Raw genomic sequence first — 17569 nt, 5'->3', positions numbered from 1 at the left:
TTAGAAAATCCATATAATAGAAGCCTCTATAATTCTTTCATAGCAGGAGAAGTTTCAGTTGAGGGTCAGCTGTTACTAAATAGCAAGTTTATAGCAATAGGCTACTTCAGTGCTTATGCTCATGGCATTATTTTTCTCATTGAGGCACTATTAATTAGGCTGGCTAAACTAAGCAGCATTACAAGTGTTGGCAAGATACTCATAGGGGCGTTGGGTGTGCAATCAAAACCAGCTATTAGAGCGTGCTGGGTGGATACGCTGCTCTGGCCAACAACCCCATTGCACTTTGGATTGTGTTAGAGCTTATCAAATAGAGGCAGAACTGTGTTAGATACATCAAATTAGGATTGGCATGTATTTAAAAAATTGCAGGTATTTATGCACATATGTACATATACATATATATATGTTTATGGTTGTTGAACTCTATTGAGTAAGCTTTTAATTCTCTTTGTTCCCTGTGGCCTTTTTGAAAGGTAAAACATATATGGCCAAAAGGAATTGTTTGTCTCTCCAGCAGAGCTTCAGAGCGCTAATGATGTGTCTTAGATAAAGGAAGAACACTTACTGAAATGAGAGTAGGATGCACTAAACATGCAAGAGTGATTGAGTCCTGTAGTTTAAAGGAAAAAAACCCAAACAAACAGAAGTTCAAAGAAATGCTATTTGTGTAACTGCAGTTTGATTTTATCTAGGAAATGGTGTCATTCATTAAAAATTGTTATGCAGATGGAAAATAAAACTTCCAGTTAATTTTTCTTTTAAGTAGTAGTCAACTAAAGAAACAGGAATGTCTTTAAATATTGTGTAATACTGCTTGTTGCCCATGTGCTCTGCACATTTAATAAATATGAACTGCTCTTACACATGGTACTGTGAGGGCTCTCAAACCTTCCTAGGGATATCCAGCTCTTAACAGGCTTTTGATGACTATTCTGTCTTTTAACCATGTGTCTTCTGTCTTTGCTCACTTGCCATTGAATATCTGTCAGGGACAACTGTTGCTCAGGATAAGATTTGTAGTAGAACATCAATATTTATAACTGTCATATAGTTTAGCAACTACAAACTGCTTTGAGGAACACATTTTGGCAAGTATTTATTTTGGAGTGTTAGGACAGATTGGGATCTCTTCTGCAAAGCGTACTCCTGCTATGTTTTCACAAAAGTGTCTTTTAAGTGCTTTTCTAAGCTTTTGATGGATTCTTGGTTTAGTCATATTAATAAATATTTAGAGAAAGGGCTACATTTGTTTTAAGGTAAGAATGGTAATGATATGAAAATGCAGTTATGGATCTTTTGAGGACAATGAAGGATTAAAAAGCATTCGTGGCTATTTTAATTGGAATATAAGTTTTTAGGGAGCTAGAAATATGGAATTAGAGAGGATTTTACCTTCCTCTTCAAATTTCAACTCTGTTATAAAACACTTTTAATATGGGGGAGGGTAGAGGAGTGCCTTCTGACTCAAAAATACCTTTGAAATTCCACATTCAGATCTGGTGCATCTTTTACTGTCGAGTGTTTATAAACTTTTTAAAGCTCTATCCTTCTTATCCCCTAAAAGGAACCCATGTTTTTGAGGGAAAATACATTCGTTTCAGTTGTTTTTTGTTTTTCTGTGACAGTGTATATTGAAAGATTGATGCAGAAGTGCAAAACTTTACACTTAAAAACCTGATTTATGATCTTGACCATAAGACACTCAAAATAAGATTGAAAACCTGTATTGCAATACAGATTAATGAAACTGTTTTTGTCTTGTGTCCTAGTAAGATGCCTTACTGCTCCTTTTTGTATCAAAAAAGGGGTAAAACCATGGGGGTGCAGGCAGGCACACATACTGAGAGTGGGTGAGATGCACGTGTTTGACTACTGGGTCAAACTCCCTGTGCACTCCAGGGGCACACAACTCACTCAGAATTGGAGGAGTCTGTGCAGTTTTAATCAAGATGACTTGTATGTAAAGTCATTTCACTCTGCACAAATCCTCACCCCTTGCAGTTCACTCTCCTTGAAAGGCCTGTGTAGAAGAAAGGAAAGTTGCAGTAAGAGCTCCACAACTTCCTTAGGAATGCCTACATCTCAATAGGATTTAAATGATCATTTTTCTCTTTCAGTCACCAGCTCCTCCCAGTGCCTGGAGTTGACCTGACTTTCAGCTTGGCCTGTTTGGTTGTTATTTTGTCTTGGGGGCTGCCAGAGCTGAGCCCATAGCCGGGGTGTTAGCATCCTGTCTGCATTGTGTGCCTGTGTTCTCACGGTGGACAGGGCTGGGCTAGGCTTTTCCTCAAGCAAAGAACACCTGAAATCTTGCCCAACTTCCATTAGTCCTTCTGAAACTGGGCTGTAGGACAGAGGGTGTTTGAGGCTGGAAAGAAAGCCTTCCTGAGGGAGGCTGGCTCTGTAACCTACTTGGTTTTGGTGTTCACTGGTGAAGAACCAGTCAGTCCCTCTTTGTCAGTTTTCTGGATCTTGTTCTTTAGAAGTGTCCCTCTGCATTAACTTCCTAATGAGCCCTGGTGAGTAATTAGGATGTTTTTAATTACTCTGCTTGGTAGCTTTGCCCCATTAATGACTTGAAGCTGGCACCCTGGATGTTGCTAGTATCTGCAATGATCTTTAACAGCAAGCGTTAGAGATTATTTTTTATATATCTTAATTTTAGCTAAAACACAGGTTATATTTTGTTTGCATGTGAAAATTAAAACAAAATGTTCATTCTGATGCAGGTGCAGATATGATCTACATAATTAATGCCATACAACAGCTTTAATTAGCTTACATTTTTAAAGTGATTCCAGTTATTCCTCATAATTTATCATGATCACATCAACATTCATTATTTATCATCATTTATCATATCACTATATGTGAGTTATGTGAATATTTTCTGAAATGTAATTTTTTTCTTTCTTTCAGCCTTTCTTCCAGCTTGTGAAGTTACGGAAACTTGGACTTAGCGATAATGAAATCCAACGGCTCCCTCCAGAAATAGCAAATTTCATGCAGCTGGTGGAACTTGATTTGTCTCGAAATGGTAAGCTCCAAAGTTAATTTATTTGATTCTGTACTGTCTTATGATGTGGTCTAGAAAACTGGGTAAGTAGGGTTTTCCTGTCTCAGAAATTGTTATCTACCTCACGCAGCACACTTTTTTGTCTAATTCATGGATTTACCTCTAGTTCTAGATGGGAAGGAGGGAAAGAGTAGAGGGGAGCTTGTGGTAGAAATACAGTAATAAAATAATGCTTGACAGTAGTTCTGTGTTTCTGAGAGCGTGCTTTTTTTTTCCAGTTTAAAAAATGCTTTGTATGTTAGTTTTATATGTGTATCTGTCACAATATTGACTTCTTTTCCCAAGCTCTCTGAAATGCCTGGCATTTAGAGATAGATAAAAACAGGAAAAAAAAAAAAAAGAAGTTGAAAAAAATAAAGCTGCTTTCTGTCCCAAAAGAAGGACTGCCTTTGGGTTAGAAGTCCAGTTCCTTATCTCTGCTCTGCTCTTTACCTGGGATTAGCAAAAGGCAGAGTGCTAGTATTTCTAGCTGTACTTTTGGAAGAAGAATCAGTCTGTGTGTCAACTGCAGAAATAAATTCAGAAAATGCTGGGAGAAGCTATCTTCTAAAATGTGTTATTGGAAACAACATGGGTTTATTGTTTGCTTGCAATATATTGTCCTGCACGGTGATGGAGTGAAAACATTTTTTTTTCTGTGGCCTGGTGAACTTACTAGTTCTACAAGAGGTTCAGGGGCTGTTGGGTCACCTTTAAGCAGCCTTATGACCCAGTGATCTAAAACCAGTGAATCTGTGTTACCAAATTAGAGCAACTGTCAGCTATTTATGCCTCCTTACATGCAGCGGATGTGCACAAAATGCTCTCTCAGCTGTGATGGAAAGGGTGGGAACGATCAAGGTTGTGTAACCTTGTAAATAAATGAGGGCTGTAATTGAATATTCAGGAAAAATAATAGTGTAACAGGGGGGCCTTTTTTCTTTATGGTTTAACTTAATATCGACTGAAGAATATTGTTGGTACTTCACCTTTCTATAGCATATTTCCTTTATTTGTTTGGTGCTTTAAATTCTATCTTTATCTGATAATATAATTGATGAAGCGTGATGAGTCTCCAGGCAATTGCTGAAAAATTTCTGTGAACCATATAATTTTATGCACATTTGGAAAACCTTTTAAGAAAAGAAAACTGGAAAAAAACCCAGAGACTGAAGAGACAGATTAGTTAAAACGTTTTAGAAATACATGAACATTGATGTGGCATTTGGCTACTGAGTTTGGCTGAGTTGGGTGCTGTCAGTGACAGACCTTATACAAAAAGAAACTCTCTGTTGGCTTAGTAATTCTCTTTGCAAATGAATAACTAGTTGGAATAGAGCTGGTGGATAAGAGCCATGTGAACTCTTGTCAGCCTGACTTGGAAGCTGGCTTGAGAACTCAACTGTAACAAGAGCAGATGGTGTGAATGTTTATGGCTGGGTAGATGCGTGTGCCATTAGAAGTTGCTGCACAGGGAAGTAATTTTTCCAGTGATGGATTCAACTAATGCAGGTGGCAGGGAGCAGTTGTTTTCCTATATCCAGGGTTCAGTGTTAATTACCCATTTTATTGCATTGCTTTCTTTTCTCTGTGGTTCATTGCAGAAGGTGACTGGTACCATTTCCCTCTGCTTAGTTATGTCACAGTTACTGCATGACTTGACTCTTGAAATTAAAAATGCAGCGTGCAATGTGGTGCAGGGGGGCTGTGACAGAAGATAACTAGTCTTACTTTCTACTTTTTGGGTGTTTTATCATTGTCTCATGGTTCTCCAAATCAAAAGGCAAAACACACACCATCTGGGATGCTGCAGGGGGAATTCTCACAAAAGGTTTTTGAGATTTGCAGTATTTTAATATATTAGCTTTGTATTTTGAACCCACCTTCCAGTATGCCTTGTTCTAAAACTGCTACAGGTTTGTCCTGTTCAGTGGTTTGCACTCCAAAAGATTTTATTGTTGTTCTGCCCAAAACTACTTAGGGGGAAAAAAAAAGGAACTCTTCGTGTTCCTTTCAGGCAGAGAAAAACAGCCCTGCTTTTCGAAATGCAGTATGCTGCATGAATAGGAAAGTGTGATGGTGACATCTGAGCTTGGGAAATAAGAGATCATTGTTCTGTGTTTTTCGTTGTTCTAGCTGTCTGGCTTGGTGCACTAATTGCCTTCGGTCCTGGCCATTCTGTTTCCTCAAGAGTTTTAAAACGCAGATATAAATTTATTTAATGTTCTCTGCACAGGAACATTTCCTGTGCTTTTTTTCCTGAGCTTTTTTCTATCTCAACCTCTCATCACAGAATGAGGAAAGGGTTTTGAATAAACAGAGTACTTCCATTTCTGCTGTAATAAAATGGTAATGTGTCTTCCTTTCTCCTACTTGATAACTCTTTGGTCAGTATATGATCTTTGAGGCCATGTGAGATGGTGGGTATATTGTATGGATGGATTGGGTGCTCTTACAAGCTGTGGTGGCCAGCTGTGCTTGGAGCAGCTGTGAGGTGTTGAATCTAGAGGAGGGATCAGTCTCCTGATTTTGGAGGTAGCTCTGTATACCTGTGCCTCACAGTTATGTGCTGGATAAGTAGCCCTTCTTTGTAGACACTTGGGAAGGGTCCACAGGGAAACTCTGAAACTGTCTCTCTTAAATTCTCAGGGGTTTTAAAATGCCCAAGACATGCTAGTATATATGTTAAAAACGTGCTACAATAATTAATTCTTTAAGCAGTTTCTTGGTCAATAAGTGACTCTAGAACTACAAAAATCCTTCTAAGGAGAAGTAAATTTGATGCTCCCTGTGTATGTGAGAGAAGTCTGGGGAGGGTAAGGATGGCCTCAGTGGTGCAGAAGGAAAAGGATTTGGGAAGGCTAGCAGCCTTCTTAAACTTCTTAAACTTTTCCTGGAGTATTTGCATGTTGATTCTATTTCTCATTCACTGCAAGGCCCACATGTTCATGCAGATTTTCCTAGGAAGCATCCCTACTGTGCTTTTCTAGTCTGGCTGAGGCTATTATTTGTGCTAAGGTTGAAAGAATGAACCCAGGACTGGAATATAAGAGGGCAGAGAAGCTGTGCTAAGAAAACAGCATAGTGATGGTGAACACTTTGAAGATTAATTGGCAATCCAGTTTATCTCTGCCTCTTGGTATCAAGTTGTTCAAAAGCTTGTGTACTCATTCTAAGGCTAGAGAAAACAGGCTTGTAGGATTTCAACAATGGCTGCCTGAGCTTTTGACTTGCTGGCAAGGTATGTCTGAAACTCAGGAGCGTACCCTGTGGAATCTTCTGCAATACTCACCTGCTGTGTGTCTGAAGTTACTGCTGGTTCCTTCAGACTCCCCAAGGCTGATTAAATCTTTTCCTGGATTGTCATATCAGGGGTGAATTCTGTGAAGACACGGGGTCACTGAAGCATTCTTGCCTCATGATCCTGAAGTTTGGGTAGGGCTCAGGTGCTTTGCATTGAGCTCCAGTGCAAGTCTTTGCTCTGCATGATGAAGGGGAAGGTTCTGCTCTAAGCACGGTCAGAAGTGCCTGTGTGCTATTTTTTTTTCCCACAGCACTTGGACATTCTCTCAGGTAAGCCCTGAAAGACCCTGTGATTCATAAGGTGCAGTCTCCAAAGATAGAAAGATGTGCTTGAATTTCTGCAGTTCTTTCCTGGTGCCTGGACTGCCACTTCATTAAGTTTCCCTTTCTTCCAAAGGCATGCCCTGTGTTTCAGATCCCTGTGAGTTGTAGCAGGTTGCTACCCATGCTCCTCATCCTCCAGAGATTTCCTTCAGCGACTTCATTCCCCCTTTTCTCTTGCACAACCCCTGGAGGCCGAATTCTTAAAGCTTAGGGCCCTGCCATCCTGGGTTCATTAAAATGTTAATGGCTTTTCTTGTTCTGTAGCTTCTTCTAGACAGGAGGGGTAATGCATAAAGGTTCTGTAGTTAATTTAATGCATGCTGATATTCAGGATTTTGTATACTATGTATGTATGCTGTGTTCTTGAGGAGGTGGTGCAATCCTTTTTAGTATCCCTCTTCTTCAAGAGGAGGGGTTTTGTTTGCCTTTGACAAATATGAAATCCTCCAAACTCCACTGATGTGTTTTTCTCATGATATTACATATTCCTTAAGATGCCCAGAAGGTGTTAACTGTTGTATTCTTATTTGAAAGAAATTTCTATCCTGCACACACTTTCTCTTAACAGGTGTGCTGTGGAAGCCAGGTTTTTTTTCCTTAATGTCACGCACCTTTCACAGCCATTGACAGGTTGTCAGTGGCTTGTTTCATTCAGCTCTTTTTGCATAAAAAGAAAATGACTGTGAGCTGGGATACTAGGCATTAGGCACTGGAGTGGCTTTCCCATCCTTCCCAGATTCGGGAGTGTCATTTGAACTGTCTTGCTGTCCACCCCTTTCTCTGATGCAGGCTGACACCATTGCTTTTGTACGAGAGGATCTTGTACTGCTGTGTCTACCTGGGAGTTGCTGTCTGTTTGTGATCAAAGGCTGGCAGGCTTTTCTCCTGTTCCTCTTGCTTCCATGGAATGTGTGTACCAAGGACTTGGTCCTGCAAGCCCATAGCATTGGTAGTTGCTCTGTGCTGGCAGTTTTGCCCTGACTGTAGTGACTTTCCAGCTGACAGCAGGTAAGGGCACTCAGATGGTGTGGTGTTCTGTGGAAGTGGTCCATAACATTGTAGTTTGGTGTTGTGTCCAAGTCCCAGAGACTCAAAACTGTGGAAAAGATGGAAGTGTGAGTGCAACAGGAGAATTAAGTGGTTTTTTTATATTATTGGTAGATAGATTATTCCAGTTCTGTTTGCTGATTCAGCTCTTGGAGCTGAGATCTGTTGCTTTGTGAACTGGGGCGTGGTGGGTTTTGCTGTGGCATCTATTGAGGAAATCCGTGTGTGGGCACATCTTGTTAAGCTATATTTGGCTCTGCATGATACTTGATACCAAAATCTCAGCATGTTTCTTTACTATGATATCCAATAAGGATAATACTGTTTGTTTAATGTGTACAGTTCATATTTCATACCCACCATGGAGATGAATTCCATTTGATAGTTGCTTCCCATTTTTGTAGTTTCTGGTTAAACTGAGCTTCTGACTGTGTTGATACTGTGGTTGTTCTGGACACAAGTCGTGCGATATCAGGATATTCTCATTTCAAAATCCTCTCTCCACACAGTTGCCATATGCTTTCATTTATATGAAAATAATTACACATTTAACCATAGATAAGCATGCTAGTTTAGGATTACTGTGACAGTAGAGGTGGTTCCTCTGGCATGTATAAGTAAGCAGCTCAATAGTCGTTACGCTGTGTGAGGAAAGACTACATTGCTGCTATGCAAGGTCTGAGCAGGGTCCAAGGCTTTGGAAGTCAGTCTCAAGAAGATCAGTATCCCAAGTGCTCCATGAGCCTTATTCTTAAGTTTTCCTTGCTTCCAAAATGGAAGACAGTTGCAAATTTAGAAACTTATATTTTGTTTTGTCTCCAGCTCTCAGGATACTTGGAGAACTCTACAACAGTGGTATTTAATTGTTCTACTTTCAGCTGCAGGCAATTTGATATTTCTGTTTTTTATTTGAAGTGTTTATACTTTTTAGCCACTTTACAACCTAATTGAAAGTTTCTTTAGAGATTTTGGTCATCCTCAGGACACCACATCCATTGTGTGATAGGTAAATTTTATTCAACAAGTTGTTAGGGGGCCAGGTGAGTAGGCAGAAGCTTTCCTGCAGAACATCCATCAGTCCATCCTGCTGAAGGGAGGTGTAGAATCTTTGGTTTGCTGAGACTCAGCTCACTTGTTCATATCAGTGCCTGCGCTTCAGTGCTTTCCCTTTTTAATTCAGCCATCTGCTCTCCAAGGTATACCTGTCATCTGTACTGCAGGATTACTTCCCTTCTGCCCACACTGTGAGTTATGTGTTCCCCTTTTCCTGTCACTCACTGAAAACAGGATAAACCAGTATTATTTCAAAGCAGAAATTCTGATGGAAGAAAGGCTTGAATGTGTGTTTTCGTTCAGCCTGGGCTGGTGATCCGGCTATTTTACAGTGAAGAGATAAGCCAAGTAGGGAGAGAAGCACTTTTGAGTCTTCTGATCTTGTCCCACAGCCTCACATGGACTCTGGTCTCTTGTCTGGCAGCTGCTTCTGTTGCTTTGTGCTCTTGCCTGGAATCTGTCTGTCCACCTCTGCTGCATTTCCACAGCATCTGGGCAGAGACTTCCTCCATGAAATCCTCTTCTTCTGCCTGCCATCAGCTGCCTTAACATGAATGTGCTGATACAGGTCTGGTGGCAAGTAGCAAAACCTGGAATGCTAAGAAGTAGATGGGAATTGATGCTTTCTTGTTCAGTGGACAAGGAAAAAACCCCAAGCCAGCAACCTGTGCTGGAAGGCAGTATAGCTGACAAATGCATCTATTTTGTTAACATATGCAACTTTTGGATGTTGCTTGTTTGCCTTCTGGACTGACTTGTGTCCAAGTGAGTGCTCACAAACAGGAATTGCTCTCCTACTTCTGCATGGACATGTCTCATCTGCTATACAAAAGCATCCTGTGAAAGCTTCCAGAATGCAACTCTGGTGTGTACACCTGGCAGTGATGGAACATCCCACCAGGGGCTATTGTGTATGGTGGTAGAGTAACTGAAGCTTCAATCTGCATATGAGCAGTGACTGGTTTTTGGCTTTGTGGGGATTTTGGGGATTTTTTTGGTACTAATGAAAGCAATGCAGACTTGTAGATAAGAGAACTTTTTGCTCTTTCAGATGGTTGCTTGCTAACAGTTGTGTTGCATGTTTGAGTTTTAATGTTTGGGTTGGGGTTTTTTTGACACATCTAATTTCTTGTGACAGACCTTTTCTTTGTATTATCTCCCATTTCTTCCTTGAGGTTAGTTTAAAATTTGTACTTAAAGCCATCATCACTTTAATGTTATACACATGAAGCTTAGGGATTGATGTACAAAGGAGCATATTAGGGAAGAAAGAAACACCTGCTGCAAATTGCTTTTGGACTCTGGAGCTCTGCAGAGTGTTTCAGACATGTAGAAATTCTTACTTGCTTTGAAGAAGTGATGTAAAAGTGAATCTGATTTGTGAATCCGTGCCACTAAAATTAATTTGATGTCAGTAGGCTGGAGGAAGAGGAGAGCTTTATATGCAGCAGGAGAAGTAAGGTAAGGAGAGAAATTGCTGGACCATGTCCTTGCTCAGGGCTTCTCATCAAGGAGAAGGAAGAAACAGCAAGAGTTGACTGTGATTGAGAAAGAGAAGATAAATGATAACTCATGACAGAATAATCAGAAAAATCTAGAAGGTGTTATTTTTAAATGGATTACAGAAAAGTGGATTTTTCCATCATGGCATGTTCTGCCAGATTTAATTGTTCTTTCTGATAAGACTTTGCTAATGTACTTGCATGTGCATCTAGCAATAGTGCCTTCATACAAACTCAAGGGAAAGCTATGGAGAGGGGCAGGCCAAGTTGGAGGCAGAAACTGTAGGCCTGCCTCAAGTGTCAGCTAGAGTGTTAAACATCAGACAGTACATATAGGATTGACATAAAATAAGGACTTAATTTTCTGGATAATCTAGATTAGATTAGAGATCATAAAATGGTAATCTATACCTTGTTAGTTCTTAGATTCACAGATTTCCTTGGGTTTCAGTTTCTATTTTATGTAAGATGTAAGAATGTAAGGGAATGTAAGATGACAGGACAATGCAGTTACTGAAGAATTAATCTGGAATAAATCTGGAATTTTGCTGTTAAAACACTTAAAACACTTTCTCTCATCCACAGCTTCCTAGGTAGAATCCTAGTTTTCACTTTTTTTACCCTCTTACTTCTCAGACTAAAAATATTTAATTCCTATTATCTTTGAGGTCCAAGGTGGAAATTCTTATAAAAATATCTCCATTAACTCTTCTGTTTAACTGTTGACTGGCATGTATAAGTAAAAAAGGTAGAATAAATAAATTTGTTGTCAGACTTGGGCCCTTCCTCTTAACTCACCTGGAGCTATTACTTCCTTGTGATTTGGTCTTCCAGCTCTCCCCTCTCTCTTCCCCACCTTCTTTTTTCCTCCTGTTTCAAAATTACAGCCCCTGATTTCTGTTCCTGCTGCTTGTTGCAGCTGAGGAGGATAGTCTGTTCAATTAACACATGCTATCTGTTCAAAAACCCAGTTTGTTCTTATGTCCCTGCACACTTTTCTTTCAAGTAATGCATCTAATATACATGAATGCATGAAATGCTGTTTTGGGAGGACTTTTTTTCCCCTGGTCTATCGATGTTTTGAAAAAGGATGTTTCCAGAAGCAGTGAGGAGGAGAAATGAGACATGTATCTTCAGTTTCTTGTTAATTATTCAATAAGGGATTTACTTGAGAAAATGCAACCTGAACCTGTTGGTGAATTTTCCTTAAAGCTTTAAAGACAGATCTTAGAAGAGCTTTATCTCTTGTGTATTGTATATCCTCAGCCTCAGAGCCTGAAGAAGAAAATGTTGCAACCTGTTCAAGAACCACTTAATCTCAATAGACTTTGCAAGAACTTCATGACTCCTGTCAGGATGTGCCCCATAAATTGTAGCACTTCATCCAAAGAGGTTGATTACTTCCGACTTAAGGGCTAGTAGCAAAGCCTCCTGGTTTTAAATAAAGGGAAACCTGTCTGATCATTGTGAATGTCATTATCTCAGTATGGAAATGGAGGGAGAGGATGAGTAACCTTCCTCCACCCCTTCCTCCTGCAGGATCAGACCCTTGGGAGCTGCATTTGGCTGCTTTTGGGAGGGTAGAGAGATGTGGTGGGGACATCTGTGATACATCAACCTGCTCAGCTGGGCTTTCAATATGGAGAGCCCTTCAAAAAGACAAACAAATGCTTGCAGCACAAATTCCCACTTGAAAGGTATTGGACAAAGTGGGCAGTTTCCTTCCATGTTTAGTAGGGGGAGGAGAGGTGGAGAGCAGGGCTGGAAAACTGAGCTTTTCCAAGGGCAGGCTTCTCATAGATCCTTCTCAGAAGGTGGATGGCACAGAGGAACCACCCTGGAAGTGACAAGAGAACCTTTAGGCTCCTAAATCCCTTCAGTATTGCAGTGTTTAATGCTTTAATAGACCTTTTGTGGGGGGGGGGGGTGTATGTGTAAATACTGTTGTTGATAATTTGTATTATATACATGAAAAGAGGAGGATGAAAAATAATCTGTGTATTAAATTGGATTGACAAGACCTGGTTTGCTGCTGGTTATCTCTCCTGAAGGATAATGGGCTTCCTTGGGTATAAATTTGGTGTAAACTAATCAACTGCTGAATTACATTTATGGATTACTACTAGTCACTAAGCAGTTAAAGGTGTTTTGCCTTATGTAAAAGTGCTGTATTATGTCTCTTGTTGGACTTTCCACTCTGACTAGGCAAATCAGGTCTGTTCAGCTGGCTTTGGCTGGGGTGTATGCAGTGTGCCAGCTCCAGTGCTCCTAATGCATGGTGCTCTGCGTTGCCTTCATAGCTGGAAAATATGACTGCATACAGTAGTTCCTCCCTGAAAGACTCTTGAGCATGGTAAACTCTCTCCCTCAGGAATGTGGTGCATCTCTCATATCTGAGACTTCAGCAAAGTTATTGGAAAAAATACTTTTTACTTTTACTCTTTTACTTGAGAGTCACTGTTTGAGTAGCTCTCAGGTCTGGTAGCCCTGTCATAGCCTAGGACTTTCCTGGTCATTGCTGTTGTGATGTTGATTAGGTGTTGGAAACTATGTTCAATATTGCAGGATGTGTAAAGAATGGTGGCTTTACTGTAACCTTTGTGTAGATGGAATATTACCAGTTCTTGAAATTTAATATAGAATCCTGGAAAAATGTACCATACAAAAATTTTACCAGTTTAGAAATCACCCTCCCAGCCGTTAGAGGAAGAAAAGCCAGGGAATGTGGTTTGAGGGATGTAACTGTTGTAAACATTTAAAAAAAAAAAGGGGGGGGTAGAAAGAGAAAGGATTATCATCAAACAGAAGGATTTTCAGAAGTAATTTCCTCATCTAGACAGTACAGAATTCCCTAGTGTCAAACTTAATTCTCAATTTACCTTCTACAGGGTTTGCTAAATTGTTAGCAAATTCTTGTGCAAACTGTAACAATAAACATCTGAAGAGGTGTTTTGAATGGAGATGGGGATTTATGCCCTCTTGTATACATGACTGCTGAGCTTGATTTTGATCCACTGCTGCTGCCACAACTTCTTTTCTGCTGTCAGTGTATCTGTACTGTCACATGTCATAGGGCTTATGTTTGGTTTATGGCTTTATTATTAGCAGTGCTGCACAATCTGCATGCCAGAACATCTGGGGCATTGTGTAAATGCAAAGCATTCATCAGAGTGTAGCATTAGAAGAATCCTAGATATTTAAGTAGGATTTGAGCTGGTTATCCAGCAGTGGCAAGAAAAGTATTCAACCTTACTGTTGCTGATATTGACAGGTACGTACATGTTAATGTCTGTAACAAAATCAGGTAGTCAATGCTAATGGTGAAAGGTTCTTAATCCATCAAGAGACACAAGGACTTCTTTATATATTTTAATATCCTCTGCTGCATTCCAGTTGATTATGTCAGTGGTTTTGTTATGTACCATTATCTTCTCTGCTACAAATTATCACTCCATTTTTTGCTTTTTAGTAAAATCTGCCTCTTCTTTTCTCTTCTGAATTAATCTACTCAATGCAATGTTACACTAGTCTTCATGTGTAGTGATAAACTATCTTCTCATAACTTGTGTTTTGCTTGAGAAATCTTTAAGATGCTTGGCAATGAAAATGAGTTACATTTCAACCTTTTTCAATTCAGTAAATATATAATCCTCACTTCAGAGAGCTGCACTGAATTTTTGTCCATCTTTTGTCCACATAGGCAGAGGAGAGAAATGAATAGTGAAAAAGTATCAAGTGGGAGGAAAATGTGCTTTACAGAATCAGAGAATGGGTAATATTGGAAAGGATCATAGAGGGTCATTGATCCAACCTCCCTGCTCAAGCAGGATTGTCCTAGACCACATTGCACAGGATTGTGTCCAACTGATTCTTGAATATCTCCAGGGAGGAGACTCACAACCTCTCTGGGCAGTCTGTTTCAGTGCTTGGTCACCTACACAGCAAAGATGGTTTTCCGTATAGTCAAGGGGAACTTGCTGTGCATCAGTTTCTGTCTGTTGCCTTTTCTCCTATTGCTTGGCACCACTGCAAAGAGCCTGGGAACATCTTCTTGACAGCTTCCCTTCAGATACTGATAGACATTGATGAGTTCCCCTCTCATTTATCTCTTCTTGAGGTGAACAGGCCCAGCTCCCTCAGCCTTTCTCTTTGTAGGACAGTTGCTCCTGTCCCTTAATCATCTCTGTTTCCCTCTGTTGGACCTGTTTCAGGAGCTCACTGTCCCATACTGTGGAGCCCAGAATTCGAAACAGCTCTCCAGGTGTGGACTCAGAGCTCAGAGAGTTCTCTGTCCACCTCACTGTCCATTCGTTCAGTCTGCACCTCCTGAGTTTGCCTACAAGGTTATTGTGGAAGACAGTGTCAAAAGCCTTGCTGAAGTCCAAGGAGACAATATCCATAGCTCTCCCCTCATCCATCCGGATAGTTGTTTCATTGTAGAAGAAGAAGAATCAATTTGATGAGGTGTGAATCCATGCTGACTATTCCTGGTCACCTTCTTGTCATCCTTTTGGAGGGACTGAGGTGTAGCTAGCAGGCCAGCAGTTCCTTGGGTCCTTCTTCTTGCCTTTTTTGTAGATTCGGCTGACATTTGCTTTTGTCCAGTCCTCGGACACTTCTCTTCATCCCCATAACCTTTGAGATGATCGTGTGTGGCCTGGCCATGGTGTCCCCCAGCTCCCTCAGCACGCGTGAACGTGTACCAACAGGGCCCAAGGACTTGTGGACATTCTCTAACCCAATCCCTCGTGACCATGGAAAAGTCTTCCTTCCAACATGGCTTTACTCTGGTCTCCTGGGTCAGAGATTATGTGAAAGAAAACCCACAAAAATTAAATTTCTCTTGTTTTCCCTGCTCCTATTCGCATTTCTTATTGAAGAATTTGGCTCATGTACTGACTTCATAGTCTGGGAAAGCACATTTTATTTCCAGAACAGATTCAGTAATTCACGAATGCATCCAAATTATAAGCAGTGCCTATACTGTGTTGCTACAAATAGTATCTTATATTGGAGTAATTTTTTCTTGTCTTGGATACTTTTTCACCTTTACAGATAGTATCCAAGACTTTTATAACAGAAAAAGCATGTCAAAATAGTTTTGCTGAGAAGGCATATTTTCTGGGTATTGTAGTATGTCATACAGAAGTACAAGAAAAACTGTTTTCAGTATGGCAATGATATTTTGGTGGAGGAAATCAATAGCATAATTAGTTTTAGAGACATGTGCATTGAGGATTTATCTTCTGCTTTATATGTTGCATTTTTATGCACCATTATGTATATTTTTCCCCAGACATATTAGAATAGATATTTTTACTTCAGCTTTACTTTTTGCTGTTTGCTTGTTGGTTTGTTTTTAATCAGTGTGAATGATTGTCATGCTAAAATGTGTATCTCTGTGTGAAAACGTTGAAGGGTTGTGTGTGTACATAAATGCATTTAAAATTTGTGGATGGCGGCTTGGTTGCAAATAAATAAGTAATTCTCAGTTCTCAGAAGCTTTGAAATAGAGATGTCCCTTTCAGCTAGCTCCCAGGGAAGAACAGCGTGAAGACTAGATAGTGGATGACACATTCTTTACTTGTTGGTTAGCCAAGTTCAGTGTCAGTGTTTGTTGCTGTAATGCAAGATAAAAGTTAGTGTCTATTTGACTAGATTCAGATGAGATTTTAGGAAGAAATTTATTGCTGTGAGGGTGACAAGGCACTGGAACAAGTTTCCCAGAGAAGCTGTGGATACCCCATTCCTGGAAGTGTTCAAGGCCAGGTTGGATGGGGCTTTGAGCAATCTGGTCTAGTGGAAGGTGTCCCTGCCCATGGCTGGTGAGGTCAGTGGAAATAGCCAAAAACTTTGAAACAGAAGTCTGATCATTACTTAAAAATTTGCTTTTATAAAAAAATTACTTTCAAAATCAGTCATAAAGATTAATTTTGATGTTCAAGGAAACCAAAATATTTATTTAATTTTTGCTGAACCTCAGTGACAGTGAACAGGTACTTAATCAGAAGACTGCTAGCCTATTTGTGGATATTCAGTTTGTTGTAAGTGCCAGAAAACATTTTTATATCTAAGATATACTTGACTTGAGTAGATAAATGTGCTCTATTGAAGTTCCTTGAAAAAAAAAACCCACCTGTTTTCATATACAAATATCTCTGTTTACTTCCTGGCAATCTGAAATGGTGTAGCAGCACTTATTGTGACCTGACAGTGTGAATATAATTTTCAAATTACTTGACTATGGTGTAAGGGAGGATGTTTCTGCTCCATGGGTGTATGTTACATGTGGAGAGACTTGCACATTTGCTTCTTCCTTCCACCGTTTTCCTTTCCCACATAGTTTCTTCCACCACAGAATGTGGGCATGTATTGATCAGTTCATCAGAGGTTCTGATTATAATTGGCTCTTTAGGACAGCCCTAGCACATTGGTTGTCTGATTCTTTTGATGTGCAGAGTCTGATAAAGATCAGTCCAAGGACAGGTGAGTAGTATGAAGATGAACACGGAGCAGAAGGGGAAAATGGGGTGTGAGAAAACACAAAATGGGTCTGCTTCTATAGTTCTGTACTTGGACAGGGAGCAGCCTTGTATGTTGAAATGTCTTGAAAGATACCAAGATAACTCCTTGCAGTACCAAGTTACTTACTGTCATTATGCAGTAATTTCAGTGAAGATGCAGTACAGTTGCTGACAATTTTTTTCCTTTTTTTTTCTTCTGCAGATATTCCTGAAATACCAGAAAGCATCTCATTCTGCAGAGCACTACAGGTAGCAGATTTCAGTGGCAACCCACTGACTAGGTAACTTCACCTTCTTCTTAGTACATGACATACCAGAATTGCAATCTTGCTGTAACAATTACAATTTTAAATAAAAATCACCTAGACTCTGTGTAATATGGCTGAGAGTGTTTGTCTCTGGCAGGGACTGCAGCAAAAGTTCAGATTCAGAAAGTGATGTGCATCTTGCTTTGGGTGGGGATGAAATTTGTTAGCCAACCAGAAAAATCTGATATGGTAAATATGATCATCTATAAAATGATTTTAATTCCTTTTCTTAAATGCATAGGAAAAACCATGTTCCTACTTGGGAAAGATACAGCAATGGCTAGAGCAAATGAATTGGCACAAACCCAGGTGCCTGATGATTTGGAATAGACTTTAGATCAGCTGCTGCAGATAATGGCTTTTACTAATGATTAAAGCTTGGGCTGGCATTTCATCACCCTCCTGTCAGTTGGGACACAGTGACATGCAGTAACATGAGGCAGAAATGCA

The 17569-nt window shown here is 40.0% G+C and overlaps 1 protein-coding gene across 1 annotated transcript in view; it reads left to right on the top strand.

Annotated features, from left to right (window-relative positions):
* Positions 1–17569, top strand: part of LRRC1 (leucine rich repeat containing 1) — a 70348-nt gene that overhangs the window by 12367 nt on the left and 40412 nt on the right. The window contains exons 2-3 of the mRNA XM_005518104.3: positions 2923–3040; positions 17014–17092. Coding sequence (XP_005518161.1) covers positions 2923–3040; positions 17014–17092 — 197 coding nt within the window. The remainder of the gene's footprint in view (positions 1–2922; positions 3041–17013; positions 17093–17569) is intronic.

Source organism: Pseudopodoces humilis, chromosome 3 (assembly GCF_049639895.1).
Source record: "Pseudopodoces humilis isolate 2021_Gansu_Grassland_sample_001 chromosome 3, ASM4963989v1, whole genome shotgun sequence".
NCBI classification, from domain to species: Eukaryota; Metazoa; Chordata; class Aves; order Passeriformes; family Paridae; genus Pseudopodoces; species Pseudopodoces humilis.
This window is presented reverse-complemented; position numbering and strand designations above follow the sequence as displayed.